The 14,657-nt window shown below is 47.8% G+C and overlaps 3 protein-coding genes and 1 non-coding gene across 4 annotated transcripts in view; 1 reads left to right on the forward strand and 3 right to left on the reverse strand.

Annotated features, from left to right (window-relative positions):
• Positions 1-3,162: 3,162 nt before the first annotated feature.
• Positions 3,163-8,091, reverse strand: PHB2 (prohibitin 2). Its single transcript, XM_033117211.1, has 10 exons — positions 7,757-8,091; positions 7,504-7,588; positions 7,118-7,197; positions 5,995-6,179; positions 5,414-5,543; positions 5,213-5,316; positions 4,708-4,785; positions 4,254-4,330; positions 3,717-3,722; positions 3,163-3,506 (listed from the first exon to the last, which is right to left on the reverse strand). Exons 1-10 carry the CDS (start codon positions 7,881-7,883, stop codon positions 3,479-3,481), a joined length of 900 nt encoding a protein of 299 aa, XP_032973102.1. The 5' UTR covers positions 7,884-8,091; the 3' UTR covers positions 3,163-3,478.
• LOC117029510 (small nucleolar RNA U89) lies at positions 4,879-5,143 on the reverse strand. Its single transcript, XR_004424247.1, has one exon. It is a non-coding gene; the product is annotated as a small nucleolar RNA U89 (small nucleolar RNA).
• Positions 8,092-8,105: 14 nt separating the features above from the next.
• On the forward strand, positions 8,106-13,653 carry EMG1 (EMG1 N1-specific pseudouridine methyltransferase). The gene is made up of 6 exons (XM_033117212.1): positions 8,106-8,437; positions 11,901-12,002; positions 12,107-12,248; positions 12,580-12,638; positions 12,720-12,869; positions 13,387-13,653. Exons 1-6 carry the CDS (start codon positions 8,270-8,272, stop codon positions 13,498-13,500), a joined length of 735 nt encoding a protein of 244 aa, XP_032973103.1. The 5' UTR covers positions 8,106-8,269; the 3' UTR covers positions 13,501-13,653.
• A 200-nt stretch (positions 13,654-13,853) lies between these two features.
• LPCAT3 (lysophosphatidylcholine acyltransferase 3) overlaps positions 13,854-14,657 on the reverse strand; it is a 33,531-nt gene continuing 32,727 nt past the window's right edge. The window contains exons 12-13 of the mRNA XM_033117209.1: positions 14,512-14,640; positions 13,854-14,268 (exon numbers count right to left, since the gene is read on the reverse strand). Of these exons, the coding sequence (XP_032973100.1) occupies positions 14,524-14,640 (117 nt within the window). The 3' untranslated portion in view covers positions 13,854-14,268; positions 14,512-14,523. The remainder of the gene's footprint in view (positions 14,269-14,511; positions 14,641-14,657) is intronic.

Raw genomic sequence — 14,657 nt, forward strand, 5'->3', positions numbered from 1 at the left:
GCAAACAAACAAAACAAAGGGGCGGGGAGTGGGGGAGAGAGGGAGATAGAGAGAAAGGACAGAGAGAGAGAGAGAGAGAGAAGGACAGAGAGACAGAGATCAGATTGGGTAACACAATATCTGCCCGTAACTAAAGTGCCCTGGAAGGGGTGGGGCCATAATCTGTGTGCCTCAGGACCCCTTCCACCCCAGCTAGAGCTGCACAAAAGGAAGGTAGGCTCCACAGCCTCTAACTGCCCTTGTGCTAACTGCCTGTGGGCTGGAACTTGGACCCAGGGCATTGAGGTGGGTCCAGGAGCAGCTCTGCTCAACTTTGGTCCCTCTGGAGAACAGAGCATGGCCCCTGGCTGCTCCTCCCTGCAGGACAACTGTGAGGGCTGAGGCTGTGGGGGCTGAAGGAGAGCAGCTCAGTACTTTAACTGTCTGGGTCCGTGCTGATGCTCCTGGCCAGCCTGGGCCTTTCGGCAGTGGTGGGTACTCCAACACTAGGGTACAGGACAGGTAGGCACCATGCTGTGACCTGCCTGCCCTCCACAGGCAGGGATGCCCAAACAGGTAGTTCACTGGGCCTGGGCACAACCCAACACTACCAAGCTAACTCTGTTGCTGCCCTCAGGGATCTATGGTCCTCCATCTCTGGCCATGGGCAGGGTCAGAGGCCTCAAAGGAAGAAAGTAGCTGGGGGCAGGAGTGGCTGTGGGGAGACGCCAAGGAGGAAGGCAAATTAGCCCAAAGATAGCCCTTGGCTTTGTCTGTCTGGAGACCAGGTTCCCTAATGTAGGCCTGGAGGACGGAGGTGGCAGTAGGGCAGGGCAGAAAACACCACTGGAAAGGGTGGGAGGCCTAGTGGGGTGGCCAGGACTCAGAATAGGTGCCTGCGGCTGGTGCTGGGAGGCAAGGGGTTAAGGCAGTGGTGGGGGGTAGCCTATGGAAGGAGGACACACCTGTACGCAGGGGCGGCGGGCGGGGCCCAGGTGAGGAGCCTGCGCTGCCTGCCTGCGGAGAAGGAAGGAGGAAGAGTGGAGGCCAGGACAGGCCTCAGGCAGCAGGCTGTGGAATCCTGGCCTGACTCCCCTTCCTCTCCGCAGCACGTACTCTCTGGGGGGGCAGGCGGCCCGGTGACAGGTAAAGGCCACTGGGAGAGGGGTCTTGGGGCTCAGCTGGGGACTATAGAAGGGAGATGAGGGCCGGTGAATTGGTATGTATGTGGGGCAGAGACAGGCTGTGTAGGTGGTGGGGGAAGGGGTTCAGAGACAGAGAACAGGTGGGCAGGGGGTTTCTGAAGCCCTGCCTTGGCCTCAGTGGTTCAGCAGCTCAGGGTGGGGCTGGTGGCGGGCTGCAGGCCTCACCCGGAAGTGTCCCCAGGGACGCGGGTGCTGGGGGGATGGGAGCCAGCCTTCTGCAGCCTCTCCACAGGGAGCTTGGGTTGAGGACTGCCTGACCCGGAGCTGGGCAGGCTGGGTGGGGGCCCCCGTCTTACCCAGCAGTGTTTGGGTGCTGGTTGGGAGTCTCTAATACTGCCGGGTAATGATGGAGGCCCCTGTCCGTGTCACCGACATCCTTTACCTCAAGCCCCGAACCCCCAGCCAACTGCAGCCCCCCACCTGAACCTCCCCACACAACCTGGAATCCCCTTCATCTTGTGTGGAGGGGGCGGCAAAAGAGGTGGCTCTTGGTTGGCAGGCTGCCCACTGAAGGGACACAATGGTTCCGGTCCCCTCCCCCAACCCAGAGTGATTTGTCATCTGGTGGATCCAGAACCCACAGCCGACCTTGAGCTTGGGATATACTCTCAAAAGACTTCACCTGGCCCGCAGCCAGGGTCCCTGTAGCAACTGGTCAGCTCTAGCCCAGAGTTGCATGTCAGCCGGCTCTGGGTCCATCTTCCAGTACAGTGTTGGATGGTCTAATTGTGAAGCTCCTAACACTGTCTGGTAAAGATGGCCCCCGGGCCGGTTTCCTCGGCAGTGACCTTCAGGGAGCCCTGAAGACCATGGAGGCCTCCTGACCAACAATCTCTGACCTTTATCCCTCTGGATGGGGGTGTAAATCACTAGGAAAAGGGGAACAATGGGAGGAGACAAAATGGCTGCCTCTAGAGCTGCAGCAGCATGATTTGAAACATACTTGGCTCTCCAGGCACCTCTACTCTCTTCCCACCTGGGGAACATGAACGAAATAAAATGGAATGAAACTTGTGGTAGACTGATTAAGGTTACTTGACCCATTTTTTTGTCTGTAGATCTCATCTTAGGCTCCCAGCTCCTGAGGAGTGGGGCAGCCGTATCTACTTCATCTACCTGTCAAGCAGGGGAAAATTAATCTACTTTCTTCAAAAATCTAAGAAGCTGAACTCAGTCTCACCCTAGAAGACTCACCTCCCCTACTAAGCACTTTGTAATTCCTGTACATGCTTCTGCACCCAGTATTTATGGTTTCATATTTTCTTGCTCTCCCTATAAGGACAAGGGACGGGATACGGGTTGTAGTGGCATCAATTAGAGCAGTGGCTCCATTTCCCTGGTACTTGAGATTCAGAGAGTGCTGTCTTGGGAAGGAGATGAGGTGGCTTATATAGGGACTAAAAACAGGCACCTGTTAGGGGCCCAAGCTGTGGGAGTGAAGAGCCCATCTCCACACAAGTAGAGCCCTGTTTCACCTGTGAAACAGGCTCCTCACACCTGGTGACTGCGAAATCGGGTTAGTGTGGGTAGCCCATAGCAGGCAACATGAACCCACTGGGCTTTGGACACGTAAGTCCCTCAATAGGCACAAATGGTCTCCCCCACAGCTACACGGAACCGTTACCAAGGAAGCAGCTCATGTTGGGGTCATCACATTTTTGGTCTAGCTCAGCAAAGCCACAGCTGCTACAGCCTTAAAAAGGAGATGTTGGTAAACACAAGTGTGATGTGTAAAAACAGGTGGAGTGGAAAGTGCAGCTGGGCCTCAGGATCCAAGGGCCGTTTCTAGCTTGGCTCGTTTTGGATTACTGCTGGGCTTCCAGGGTGAGAGCAGCAGAGCCCAGGCCCTATTTTCTTAACTGCCCTGGCCAGAGTCTGTGCTCCTCCTGCTGGCAGAGATGAAGACCGACCAGGAGTGTTACGTGAGCAAACGCATGCGTGCTTCCCATAACCCAGTTCAGACACGGGAGACCTTGACTTCAGCTTAAGTAATAAAAATTTATTGAGAATTCCTGGGATGGTGGTTATCGCCTCCCAGCCGAGAGGGAGGAACCAACTCTGTAGGAAATCACTGAGAAATCAATCACACACTGTCCCAACAACCCTTGTCAACACTGGGAGGAAGTCATTCCCCTGAAAACGGGTCAGTCTTCATTCATCCAAAAAGGGTTGGTAGGACAGATCCAGAGGGGACCATCACATGATACCAGGGGCCGGGTGGGGGTGTGCTCCTCAAACATCAGGGAGAAACAGATCCACTTCTTCTCTGGTGGTTAAATTCTTGGTGACCAAGTTCATTTCTTAGCTTTGATGAGGCTGTCACTGCGGAAAGGCAACAGATAAGGAGACAGACAGATGACATTAGGAGACAAATGTAAGAGGCACAGCACCTTGGCCACTCCCTCCTCAACTACCCTCCTTCCAGATAACAGGTTAGTGTGGGGAGGTGAGAAAGGTTAGGTGGTGGGGGAGGAGGCAGGTACTGGGAGATGAGCTACAAGACCCCAAAGAAACGATGCATCAACAACTTACCTTCCCCTGCAGATACCAGGTCACCAAATGAACAGGAAACACAGAAAGAGAAGAAAAATGCAGAGGTGATGTGACAGTTCAGGCCCCACCCAGCTCTAAACTCTCCTTTGTTCCCAAGAGAAAAACACAAATTGGGTTGGAAGCCAGGAATCTCAGGCTCTGGAAAGGAAGAGACTGGTTCTCTTTGCCACTGCCATTTCTCACTTCTCCTTTCATAGCATCTTTCCACGCCCCCACAGCAGCAATTTTAGGGTTCCCAAGTAAGGATATTGAGTTTCATTTTCACCACTTTTCAGTTAGACAAAACTTTACAATTAAAGTGCTTCTTACATGAATAATCCTATTTGTTCTCATAAAATCAATCCTATGGGATTCAAGTTAGGCATATCAACCACCCACACTTTTTCATCTTTGGTTCAGACACATGGTGTCTTTCAATGGTGACAAGAGTAAGCTAGTAATAGGCTCTAGAGCCCAAGCGACTAGACTCCGATCCCATGTTCTGACACCCCACACTATGTAGGTCACATCTCTCACCGGGTGAAACTTTCATCCTGTAGGTTCAGCACAAGGTTGTCAGCAGTGAGATAGACACGATTCTGTGATGTGGCAATCTACAGAGTAGAAAACAAGACAGATGCTTGTATTAAGCAAAAAAGGCCTTGATTCCTATCCTTGCATTAAATCACCACTGATGGGGCACATGTGAGTTAGGAACAGGGATCCAACGATGACAATGACATGGTTCCTGCCCTCACACAAGGATCCAGAGCAGTGAGCAACTGTGATGTGTTAGAATTGTAACAGGTGTGAACAAAAGGTCAAGGGAACCCAGAGAAATCGTTTTTGTACGGGTGGAGGAGTGTCAGAGAAGCCAGTTTGAGTAGCAACCTGAAAGAGCACGATTCTAATTCCCTTGCTTCAATGTGCTTTAATTAAAAACACTCTAACTCTCCAAGCAGCCCTGGAGGGATACTGGGCTCATACTCACCGTCTTGGAGATGTTCTGGGCTGCCCGGATCTTGCGTAGCTTGATGTAGCCTGGGTTCTTGCTCAGTGCTTCTCCAAGGTGAGCAGGGTAGGGTTAAGGGTTCACACATGGCCAGGGCTCAATCACTGGCCCCATCTTTACCACTCCCCTGGCTCCAGCCCTCCTCTGGGCTGTCAGATCCAAGGTTGCGCTCAGGTGGCTCATGCCTAGTCTTATTTTGGTCCTCACCTGTGGGCCCCCCTGCAGGCAGCTGCCAGGAACTGGAGGCAACAGCAGGAATGCAGGCAAGGCCAGCAGTGCTATTGATCTGCCTTACAGTGAGGAGCCAAGCTCAAATACCCCACTAAGATTTCAGATCCCATTTGAAACCTCTACCCCCAGGGGAGCCAAGGATCAGAGAGCACAGAGTCGCATTCGCCTTAGTCTCATCAGCCGGCCCATGAGGGAGGACGGGGAAAGCAAGGTGCCTCAGAGGCAGGCTGAGATCTCTCCAGCAGAAGGATATCATCTTGGCAGCCTCGGCCTCACCCTCGGCCTGCACGATCTTCTGCCGCTGTTCCTGCTTTGCTTTTTCCACCAAGAATTGGGCCCGCTGGGCCTCCTGCTGGGCTGTGGTGGGAGCCAAGTCACAGATGTGAGGTGTTAGGGACCCCATCTCCCTTTCTACATTCTCAGAAACCCTCGTTCTACTCATCTGGGAACTCACCCACTTGTTTGGCTTCTACAGCAGCTGTGTATTCTCGGCTAAAGCTCAGCTCTGTGATGGCTACGTCATCCAGGATGAGGCTGAAGTCCTTGGCCCTCTCTGTCAGCTCTCGTCGGATCAACAGGGACACCTGGGGGTTGGGGGGAGGAGGGGAAGGGAAAGGTGGTTTGAGGGGACTGGAGAACTGAAAGGAAAGTGTTGCTGTGACCATCTGAATACCAGATCTTCTGAAAATGGCAGAAAACTCACTAACCCTTTTTTAATTCCTCACTAAAACATCTGAGTTGGAACATATTTGGTCCAATCTTTTCAGCAGGTCACACTGACTTCTAATCTTCTCCTCTCTCCAGCACCTCTAAACTTTGTTTTCTCCCATGCTTTCTAACACTGACTGCTAGCTATCAAGTTCCAATCTTGGCTCTCCTTGTCGCCCACAGTGGCCATTAGTATAGCTTTTAGATAGAAATGGAACCAGGGTCACAACCTTTTTCTAATAAGCTGCCTTTCCTAATACCCAGTGCTCTGGGCCTAGAAGGGAAATGCTGCCACTATGCAGATGGTAATCGGAGCTGGAGTCCAACCTGGGCCCGCTGTGTGATCAGTTGTGAGGCATTGAACTTGGCCACCACACTCTTGAGCACCTCGTTGACAATGGACGGCAAAACTCGCTCCTCGTAGTCTAGCCCTAGGCGCTGGTACATGCTGGGAAGCTCCATGGCGTTAGGTCGAGACAGCACTCGCAGGGAGATGTTCACCATCTGCAGGTCTAAGAGTGAGGTCAGCAGTGGCTGGTCAAGGCCATCGGGGCCTCATCTGATCTCTTAGCCAAGCACCCTTCCCCAAGCACCGTCTCCTCTTTGTGTTTCCCTCCATGCAATGTAGTGCAACCTGGAACTCCCCTGGGGCGTGGGGGCAGGGAAGTCAGGCCAGCAACATGTGACTTGGCACAGGCCAAATGCATCCTTGTCCACTGTGACGTTGTCTCTGCCCACAATCCCTCCACCAATAAAGCTGATCTGTCTTTCGGCCACTATTGTGTGCAATCTCTACTGTAGTTTCTATCATAATCATGTTTTCTTTACTAGACTATAAGGGCTTGAAGACAAGGATTTGTTTTATGAATGCTTTATTCCCAGGGACTACGGTTTAGGGAATGTTAAGTGACCTGCACTAAAAATAGTACAAAAAAAAGTATATTACAGGTGAGCTACTTGCCTCAGTGTGTACACGCCTGTGTGTGTGTGTGTGTGTAAGGAATCTGGGGAATCTCAAAGGCACAGCTTCTAGGTATGGTCTAGGAGGGAACAGATGCACCACTGAAGTTTCCCAGAACAGGGTGTACTAGTGGATATAATTAATAAGTCAAGCAGTTAAAAAATGGCTTTGATCTAGGCAGTGAATAAGACAAAGGACAAACAGTGCTCTCAGTGAGTTTACATTAGAGGAGGGGGCAGTTAATAAGAATATACAAACACATAAAAAATGTGAATGTGTAAACATATAAAAAAAATGGGCAAACAAAAGCGTGTCCAGATGTACTACTTTAACTCCAGAAGCAGGTACTTTTATTCCAGCTCTTTTGCAGATGTGGAAACCAAGGCCCAAGCGCTCTGACATGACCATCTGCCCCTAGGAGCTCTTGCCAGGTTCCCTGTTGACTTTAGGTAGCCCATCTGCTGGTAACTTCCAAGTGTCCAGACCTACCTTTGGAGCCTGTGGGGGAGGAAATTTTTCTGGGTCTGGCCCGAATGTCATAGATGATGGGATACTGGAACCAGGGTATCCTGGAAGAGAGGGAACAGGGATAGGTATTAGGAGACTGCAGTTTCACTAGTTTTGCCCAGTTTTCCTTCACCACGTGTTTCTTTGCCTGCCCCTCCTCTTAATGACCACAGACAAGGAGAAATTCTATTCTCCCTTTAGAGAACAACAGTTTATGCGTTGCTGGAGTTATGGGCAGCACCGACTGTCCTGGGTGATGGGGTGAGGAAGGGAAACAGTAGAATCCTGTTTAAAGTCCTACTACAGCCATTGGTGGGTTGGCGTTCAAGGGTGAAGGGTCAGGGTCAGTCCGCTTTGCCCGCCATTACCTGAAGTGAAGGCCCTCGGCGAGAACGGTGTCCTGCTGCACGCCACCAATCCGATTAAAGAAGATGGCTCTTTGTCCGCCTTCCACTGTGGGGATAGGGGTGGTAATCAGGCCAGGTCACTGCTCAGAGTACGTGCTAGCCCCTGGTGGGGCGGGGCGAGGGGTTAATCCCTTAGCGCGGGGACCAGGCGGGACAAAGTAGGGCGTCTGGGGAGGGACTAGAGGAGTCCAGGGTGCGGACGGAGGTTGCTCACCGGTGAACACGGACTCGCGGACCCCATAGGCCACGGCGCCGGCCCCCAGCAACAGCTTCAGCGCCGTGCCCATGCCCCGGGGCCCGGAGGGCAGCCGTCCCGCTAAGTCCTTCAAGTTCTGGGCCATGTCTGATCCCGAGGCCGGCGGCACCAAAAGTCAGGAGGGGGTGCCGGGCCGCCTCTACCCCACTCCAGTTTAGAAATCGCAACCTTCTCACGAGGGTCCGGGCCCCAGGTGCTCTCAGGAGAAAGGGCACCGGAAGTGCGCTCCCTTCTAAACCCTCCCCCAGCCCACGGCGGACCCAAACTTCGCGCACAGGAAATACGCATCGGGAGTCCCGCCCCTTTCTGAAACCCTGCCCTCCCAGAGAGGCTTCGGTAGTGCCAGACTGGAAGCTATCGCCGTTTCCAAGCGCCCATTTTCAGAATGGTAGCCGGAAGGAAGTTCGCAATTAGGGCGAGCGCGAGGTTTTAATTTAAGGATATTAGCACGATTTCCGGTTCGGTTGCAAGATGGCTGCGCCCAGTGGTGGATTTCAGCCTCGTGAGCGTCGCAGTGAGGACCAGGAACAGGACTGGGATGCTGTGGCGCCCAAGCGGCCCCGACTTGGGGCGGGAAGCAAGATGGGAGGCCATAGGCTCATTGTGGTGCTGGAAGGGGCCAGTCTGGAGACAGTCAAGGTAATGTGGGTCAAGAAAGTGAAGAATGTGTATATTGAAAGGATGGGACCTTGTGGAATGAGTGAGGGTGAGGGCCTCAGTGGGTGGAGAAAGCAGAGGTGTAACATGCTTTTGGAGGAACAGTGGCCTAGTTGACTGTCTCTTGGTTTAACATCTGGGTTGGCAGTACTCATTTTCTACTGCCCTTCTTGAATCCCATAGCAGCCTTCATGTCCTTGGTCACAGTTGATTTACCAGGATTTTGTGACACAAAGTAAACTAAGGGGAAGGGAGTTTTGTGCACCGCGGTGTCCCACATCATCCCACGATAATTTACAAGGAAAGGAGAAAGTAGCTTAGTCTGCCCCATCTTTTTATTCATAAGGACTTTGTGTTTTAATTCATTAAAAGGTGTTTACTGTCTTCTTCCTCCATATTACTATCCAATTTGGAACACTGTCTGGATCAGATTATCATTTAATAATTTTACATCTTTATTTTTACCTATCATTCGGCTCTTTCCCTGAATAATCCAGCAATTCCCTGTCTTAAGACTTTGCTGTCTCATTCTCTTTTGTTTCTCTTCCCGTGTAGAACTAAATTTGTAAAATGAGTAGGCCCAGAAGAAATAGCACTGGTTTAGAAGTTAGATCTGGATTTTAATCTATGTTCTTATACTTATTGTAAGTGTGTGATCTTGAGAAAACAAGTTTGTCCTCGGTTTGTAAAGTGGAAGTTAATACTTTAAAGGGGACTGTAATGAAAGTGCTTCAAAAATAGTACATTTCCATTGTAATCTACGGTGATTTTCTATCTTTACTTCCTTAATCACTATAAGCATTTTATTAAGTTTGCAATCTAGAAAACTTTAAAAAATGACCAGCTAATGAGGTTTCCTCTTTCGTTTTCTTCTGTAATTGATATTTCTAACCTAACTGTAGGTTCTTATAGCCATCCCTTATTTGCCTATTTTTCCAGCCTATTAACTCGGAATGTCACTTAACTTCAGTTCTTCCTCTGTTTCCTGGGGCTGATGGTAGTACCTACCTTACTCGGTTGTTGGGAGGATTAAAAAAGTTAGTATGTGTGAAGGGTTTAGAATAATGTCTGTCACTTGGAATTAGGTATTATTAGATATTATTATTGTTACTGTTTCCATGTTAACTATTAAAAAGTTGAAAAGGTCATGGCCAAATTAAAATTCCTAGAACATGTCCAGGAAGAATTTAAGCCAAGTTGTCATTAATGGCACTCCAAGGTGATAGAATTCATAGCTGGTTGAAATCTTCTGTTGCCTTGTGTCTTCCTGGTGCTGCTACCTCTTGCTTCTGCCAGCCTCACCTGGGCCTGCTCTTTCCATTTATTCTTTATGTATATTCTGGCCTCATTGGCCTTCTTTTAAGCTCTTTGAAAGCACTGAGTTCTCTTACACCTTAAGGCCATTGCAAATAATGTTCTCTAACTGGAAGCTCCCTTTACTCAGCTCTTTGCATCAATTCCTACTTAATGTTCATTTAACAATTATTGAATCTATTATGTTGCTCATTCTTCAATTAATAGGTTAAATGTTACTTCCTCATAGAAATGACTCCTTTCCTTCTATAAATCAGGTCCTTCTGTTATAATCCTTTAATGAACCATTTACTTTTCCTACGTAATGTTTATCACAATTTGAGTTAAGTATTCATGTGGTTGTTTCCACTAGAAGTTTGTCATTTCCACTAGAAGGCTCTATGAGGGCAGAGAATGAGGTTTTAAAAATTGTTATATCTCTAATACCTATTATAGAAAATGAATACACATGGTATTCATTCTGATTATTCCAATTAGTGGTTTTCAAGCTTACCGTGTTTCCCTGAAATTAAGACCGGGTCTTATATTAATTTTTGCTCCAAAAGATGCATTAGGGCTTATGTTCAGGAGATGTCATCCTGAAATTCATGCTAGGTCTTATTTTCTGGTTAGGTCTTATTTTTGGGGAAATAACGGGTAGTAACCACAACCCACCAGTGAACCCAGTCGCGCACTCACACACACACACACACACACACACACACACACCCACACACCATATGAAACCAAAAGTTTTATAAACCATCACTTACCATTACGCTACATGTGAAGTACTCAGATGTTTTCTAGTTTATTTTGTTAAAACCCTGGTTATTAAGTCACTAATGGGTTGTTGAGACTGGATTCAATAGATTCTTTTTCTTCTATAATTAAGAGTGTCCCATGGACTTAGTTCTTGGTCCTTTGTTCTTTTTCTGTGCTTACTCTCTGTGACATTCTTAGTATTTCAGTTATCCAATTAATTTCAAAGTCTACATGCCTGTTCTCCGAAATCTTTTGGAATCATATACCTTAAAATGTCAGATCTAGAAATGTTCTATTGAAACATAAAATCTTAGCCTTTCAAAACCTGTGTTTGTACTTAATGGTATGTTTTTAGACTTTTACTGGCCACCTTAATGCTTCTTAGGACTCCAGATTGCAATTTGCAATTTCTTTTAGCTGCTACAGATGGATCCAGCCAGATTTTTAGTATCAAGCTTTTACCTGGTATATTTTCCAGTATACAGAGTTGCTGGGATAATATCCCTCAGTCATTCTCATGCCTCTGTTACTCCAGAATTATTCTAGCTTTGTGCTGGATACTTGAGGATTCTGCAGTTTACAAAGCAGTTTCATATACAGAGGGTGCCAAAAAAAGTATATACATTTTAAGAAAGGAAAAAACTATTAAAATTGTAATATTCAATGTATACAGATAACAGAAGATGAATACAAGTCATGTATACACATTTTTTTGCCACCCCCAGTATAATCACTGCCTGTCAATGTCTCAGTTCCTACTTTTTCAGCATCATTTTCTTCACATTTCTGCCTTTTCTTTATTCCATCTGTACCTTTGCTGACACTCCTTAAGAAACCCTCTTTGTTTTACTCCTGAGAGTATTCCTTGATGAAACTACCTCTTGCATCATTAGAATTTTCACTTTTTCCCAGATTTGCAGCTTTTCAATTTGTTACAAGCAAACTGAGGGATGTCACCATTAATATTTTGTCTAGTATATACAGTGCTCCTGTGTTAAACAGGCATTCAGCCTTGCTTATTAACCTTACTGCTACCGGGTTCCAGAATCCCTCACCGGCTTTGCCTAATAGCCACAGGTTTTAAAATTAAATCCAGTTTAAAACGTGCAATCACAGGTTGGGCCATTTTCCCTTTTCCTTTTAAGATCAGATCAGTTATGGTGGGGGTGAGTGGGGATTGGGAGGGAGGGTAAACATAGTGATTCCCTGAAGGGCTTGCTGGGAACCACCCCCATAGCTTCAAATTCAGTAGATCTAGAGTGAGCCTGAGAATTTGACTAAAACATTTTCAGATGTTGCTACTGCTGGTGGTTTGGGGACCACACTTTGAGAACCGCTGGGCTAGGGAAAAGCAACTTATGTTGCTGTCATGTTCCCTCTTCTTTAGGTAGGGAAGACATATGAGCTACTAAACTGTGACAAGCACAAGTCTATGTTGTTGAAGAATGGACGGGACCCTGGGGAAGTGAGACCAGACATAGCTCACCAGGTAACTCCAGGGACAGAGCTCAGCACCCTGTTAGCCTTTCTATGGAAGGTAAAGCAGCTGCATGCTACTTCTCTTAACTGCACCTTGGTGTCTGCCTCCCTCAGAGTTTACTGATGCTCATGGACAGTCCCCTGAACCGAGCTGGCTTGCTGCAGGTTTATATCCACACACAGAAGAATGTGCTGATTGAAGTGAACCCCCAGACTCGGATTCCCAGAACCTTTGACCGCTTTTGTGGCCTCATGGGTGAGATCTTTAGGATTTAAAAGTTCAGAATGAACTTGGCAGAGGTGAAGAAAGGAGGAAGAGGGAACGTGATTGATCCCAGAACAAGGATTCTTCATTACTTTCCATGTGCAGGGGTAAAGCCTGCATGGGTTCCTGGCTGAGTGACAGAGAGTGAACCCATCAGTGCACAGCTAGTCTTATGCTGACAACTGCTTGTTCATAACATTTTAGTACAGTGGATGTAAAACGACACATGGAGCCCACCTTACCTATGGGTTTTTCTGGTTAGATTCTGGGCAGAAGTGGGGTCTCCACCTAGCTCTGAACTTTTTTTTTTTTCCCGCCCTAGTTCAGCTTTTACACAAGCTCAGTGTTCGAGCAGCTGATGGCCCCCAGAAGCTCTTGAAGGTGAGGTAATAAGTACTACCTACTGTTTGGAAGTAGGGTTCTGAGAATGTTTCTGGGGCTCATTTTTCTCTTTTTCTTTAGGTAATTAAGAATCCAGTGTCAGATCATTTCCCAGTTGGGTGTATGAAAATTGGCACTTCTTTTTCCATCCCAGCTGTCAGTGATGTACGAGAGTTGGTGCCCAGCAATGAGCCTATTGTTTTTGTGGTGGGGGCCTTCGCCCATGGCAAGGTAAGGTCTGGGCTCTTCAAGTCCGAGAGCAGTTAGCATTTTGATCCTTGTCCTTATAATTTGGAAAATAGAGACTAAGAACACAGCTGGAAGACAAATGGGGATTCCCTAACCTGTCTTAGGGCACATCCTTTAAGGACTGCTGGCATATTTGTCAATACCATGCTGTTATGATTATTTTTGCCCTGTAGCACAAGCTGAAGTCAAGGGAGTATGGTATCTCCAGCATTATTCTTTTTTCTTAGGTTTGCTTTGGCTATCCGGGGTCTTTTGTGGTTCCATACAAATCTGATGATTTTTTGGGTCTGTTTCTTTAAAAAATGCCATTGGGATTTTGATGGGGATTGCTGCTGGCATATTTGTAATAGTCAAAGCTAGGACCTTTTTCATCCTTTGTACAAATTTGATATTAAAACAGCACTGAGAAATACGAGCGCAGCCCAATTTCCCTGCCCCAAAGAAGGGACTGAGCCTGTTACAGAGTGACAGTCAGCTGACAGAACTGTTCTCTCTTCAGGTCAGTGTGGAGTATACAGAGAAGATGGTGTCCATCAGTAACTATCCCCTTTCTGCTGCCCTCACCTGCGCAAAACTTACCACAGCCTTTGAAGAAGTATGGAGGGTCATTTGACAGTTGGACCTTGCTCGGAAACACAGAGACTGTTGACATTGTAACGCTTGACTTTGTTTTCAACTTGTAGTCCTGCACCAAGACTATGGGGTTTGTGGATGCTGAGGCTGTATATTTGCTATTTGTTTATCCTATAAATAGTGTTCTTGTAAACCTGGTTGTTCTTTGGGATTCCTAAACTTAGTATTTAATGGTTTATACCATTTGTTCTCAGACTTCAGGAACAAGTGTTTGGTTCTGGGCTTTAGCTCCAAACTGGTGCAATTACTGTGCTCTAAAGGAGACAGTCCTGATAATTGGAGCCACGGCAAGCATGGAGATCTGTGAAAGAAAGCAGCCGGGAATGCTAGCAGTGAAAAACCAAACAAACAGAAGTGATTTTATCTGGTACAGTCCCAAGGTAGAAAAAGTGGAGCAGGCGAGGTCTTGTACCCCACCTCTCCCCTCCCCTCCTATGGGGAGTGGGGGTGGTAGCGGCACATATACAATCATAGTAAATTGGCAGAAGAAAAACAACAGATTCCTGGCTAGAGGGGGAGAGATAAGGCAACGTGCATGGGGGAGCCCAGAGGGGAGACATGGGTCCCTCTACTCCTCCCACAAGAGTTTCCCCTTTGGCCCAAATGAAGACTTGGCTGGCGGCAGAGGCACAGCTGGCAGTGCCATGTCTTCCCACTCCCTGGCTTCTATGTTCTCTGTGCTCTGGGGCAAAGGAGTGCTGTAAAAAGGGAGACAAGTTGTTTCTGCACCAGTCTTGCTCTAGGCCACCTGCAAGAGAAGAAATTGGATTGGAAGGCAGGTCAGAGTTACTCCTGGTCTCTGGTCTTAGCCCATCTAAGCTGCTTCCTGGCATGCTAAGTTAGAGTAGTTAGTGCCACATACTGTGTTTTCTATCAACCAGGCGACCTTGATATTCACCCCAAATTTCCAACACTATCTTTTTTCCCCTTAATCTATTGCTCTATTTTGAATCCTGTAAGTTTCAGGTTAGCTTTAGGAATGTTTACTTACCAGGGAAATAGATTATTCCATTTTCTTTAACTTTTCTTTCCTTGGCACCATTACTTTGTGAAGATAAGGCAATATGAATAGTAGGCTCAAGAAGACGACGTGGCCAAGAAAATAGATGGATTTATACACCTGTGGAGAGATACAGG

The sequence above is a fragment of the Rhinolophus ferrumequinum genome, chromosome 10, assembly GCF_004115265.2.
Source record: "Rhinolophus ferrumequinum isolate MPI-CBG mRhiFer1 chromosome 10, mRhiFer1_v1.p, whole genome shotgun sequence".
Lineage (NCBI taxonomy): Eukaryota > Metazoa > Chordata > Mammalia > Chiroptera > Rhinolophidae > Rhinolophus > Rhinolophus ferrumequinum.

Coding starts and splice junctions, on each gene's coding strand:
- PHB2 (XM_033117211.1), bottom strand. CDS start 7,883: ATGGCCCAGAACTTGAAGGACTTAGCGGGACGGCTGCCCTCCGGGCCC. Junction 5,544..5,994: donor TGATCACACAGCGGGCCCAG/GTTGGACTCCAG, acceptor CCCAACCCCCAG/GTGTCCCTGTTGATCCGACG. Junction 4,786..5,212: donor AGGCCGAGGCTGCCAAGATG/ATATCCTTCTGC, acceptor TACCCTGCTCAC/CTTGGAGAAGCACTGAGCAA.
- EMG1 (XM_033117212.1), top strand. CDS start 8,270: ATGGCTGCGCCCAGTGGTGGATTTCAGCCTCGTGAGCGTCGCAGTGAG. Junction 12,003..12,106: donor GACCAGACATAGCTCACCAG/GTAACTCCAGGG, acceptor TGCCTCCCTCAG/AGTTTACTGATGCTCATGGA. Junction 12,249..12,579: donor CCGCTTTTGTGGCCTCATGG/GTGAGATCTTTA, acceptor TTCCCGCCCTAG/TTCAGCTTTTACACAAGCTC.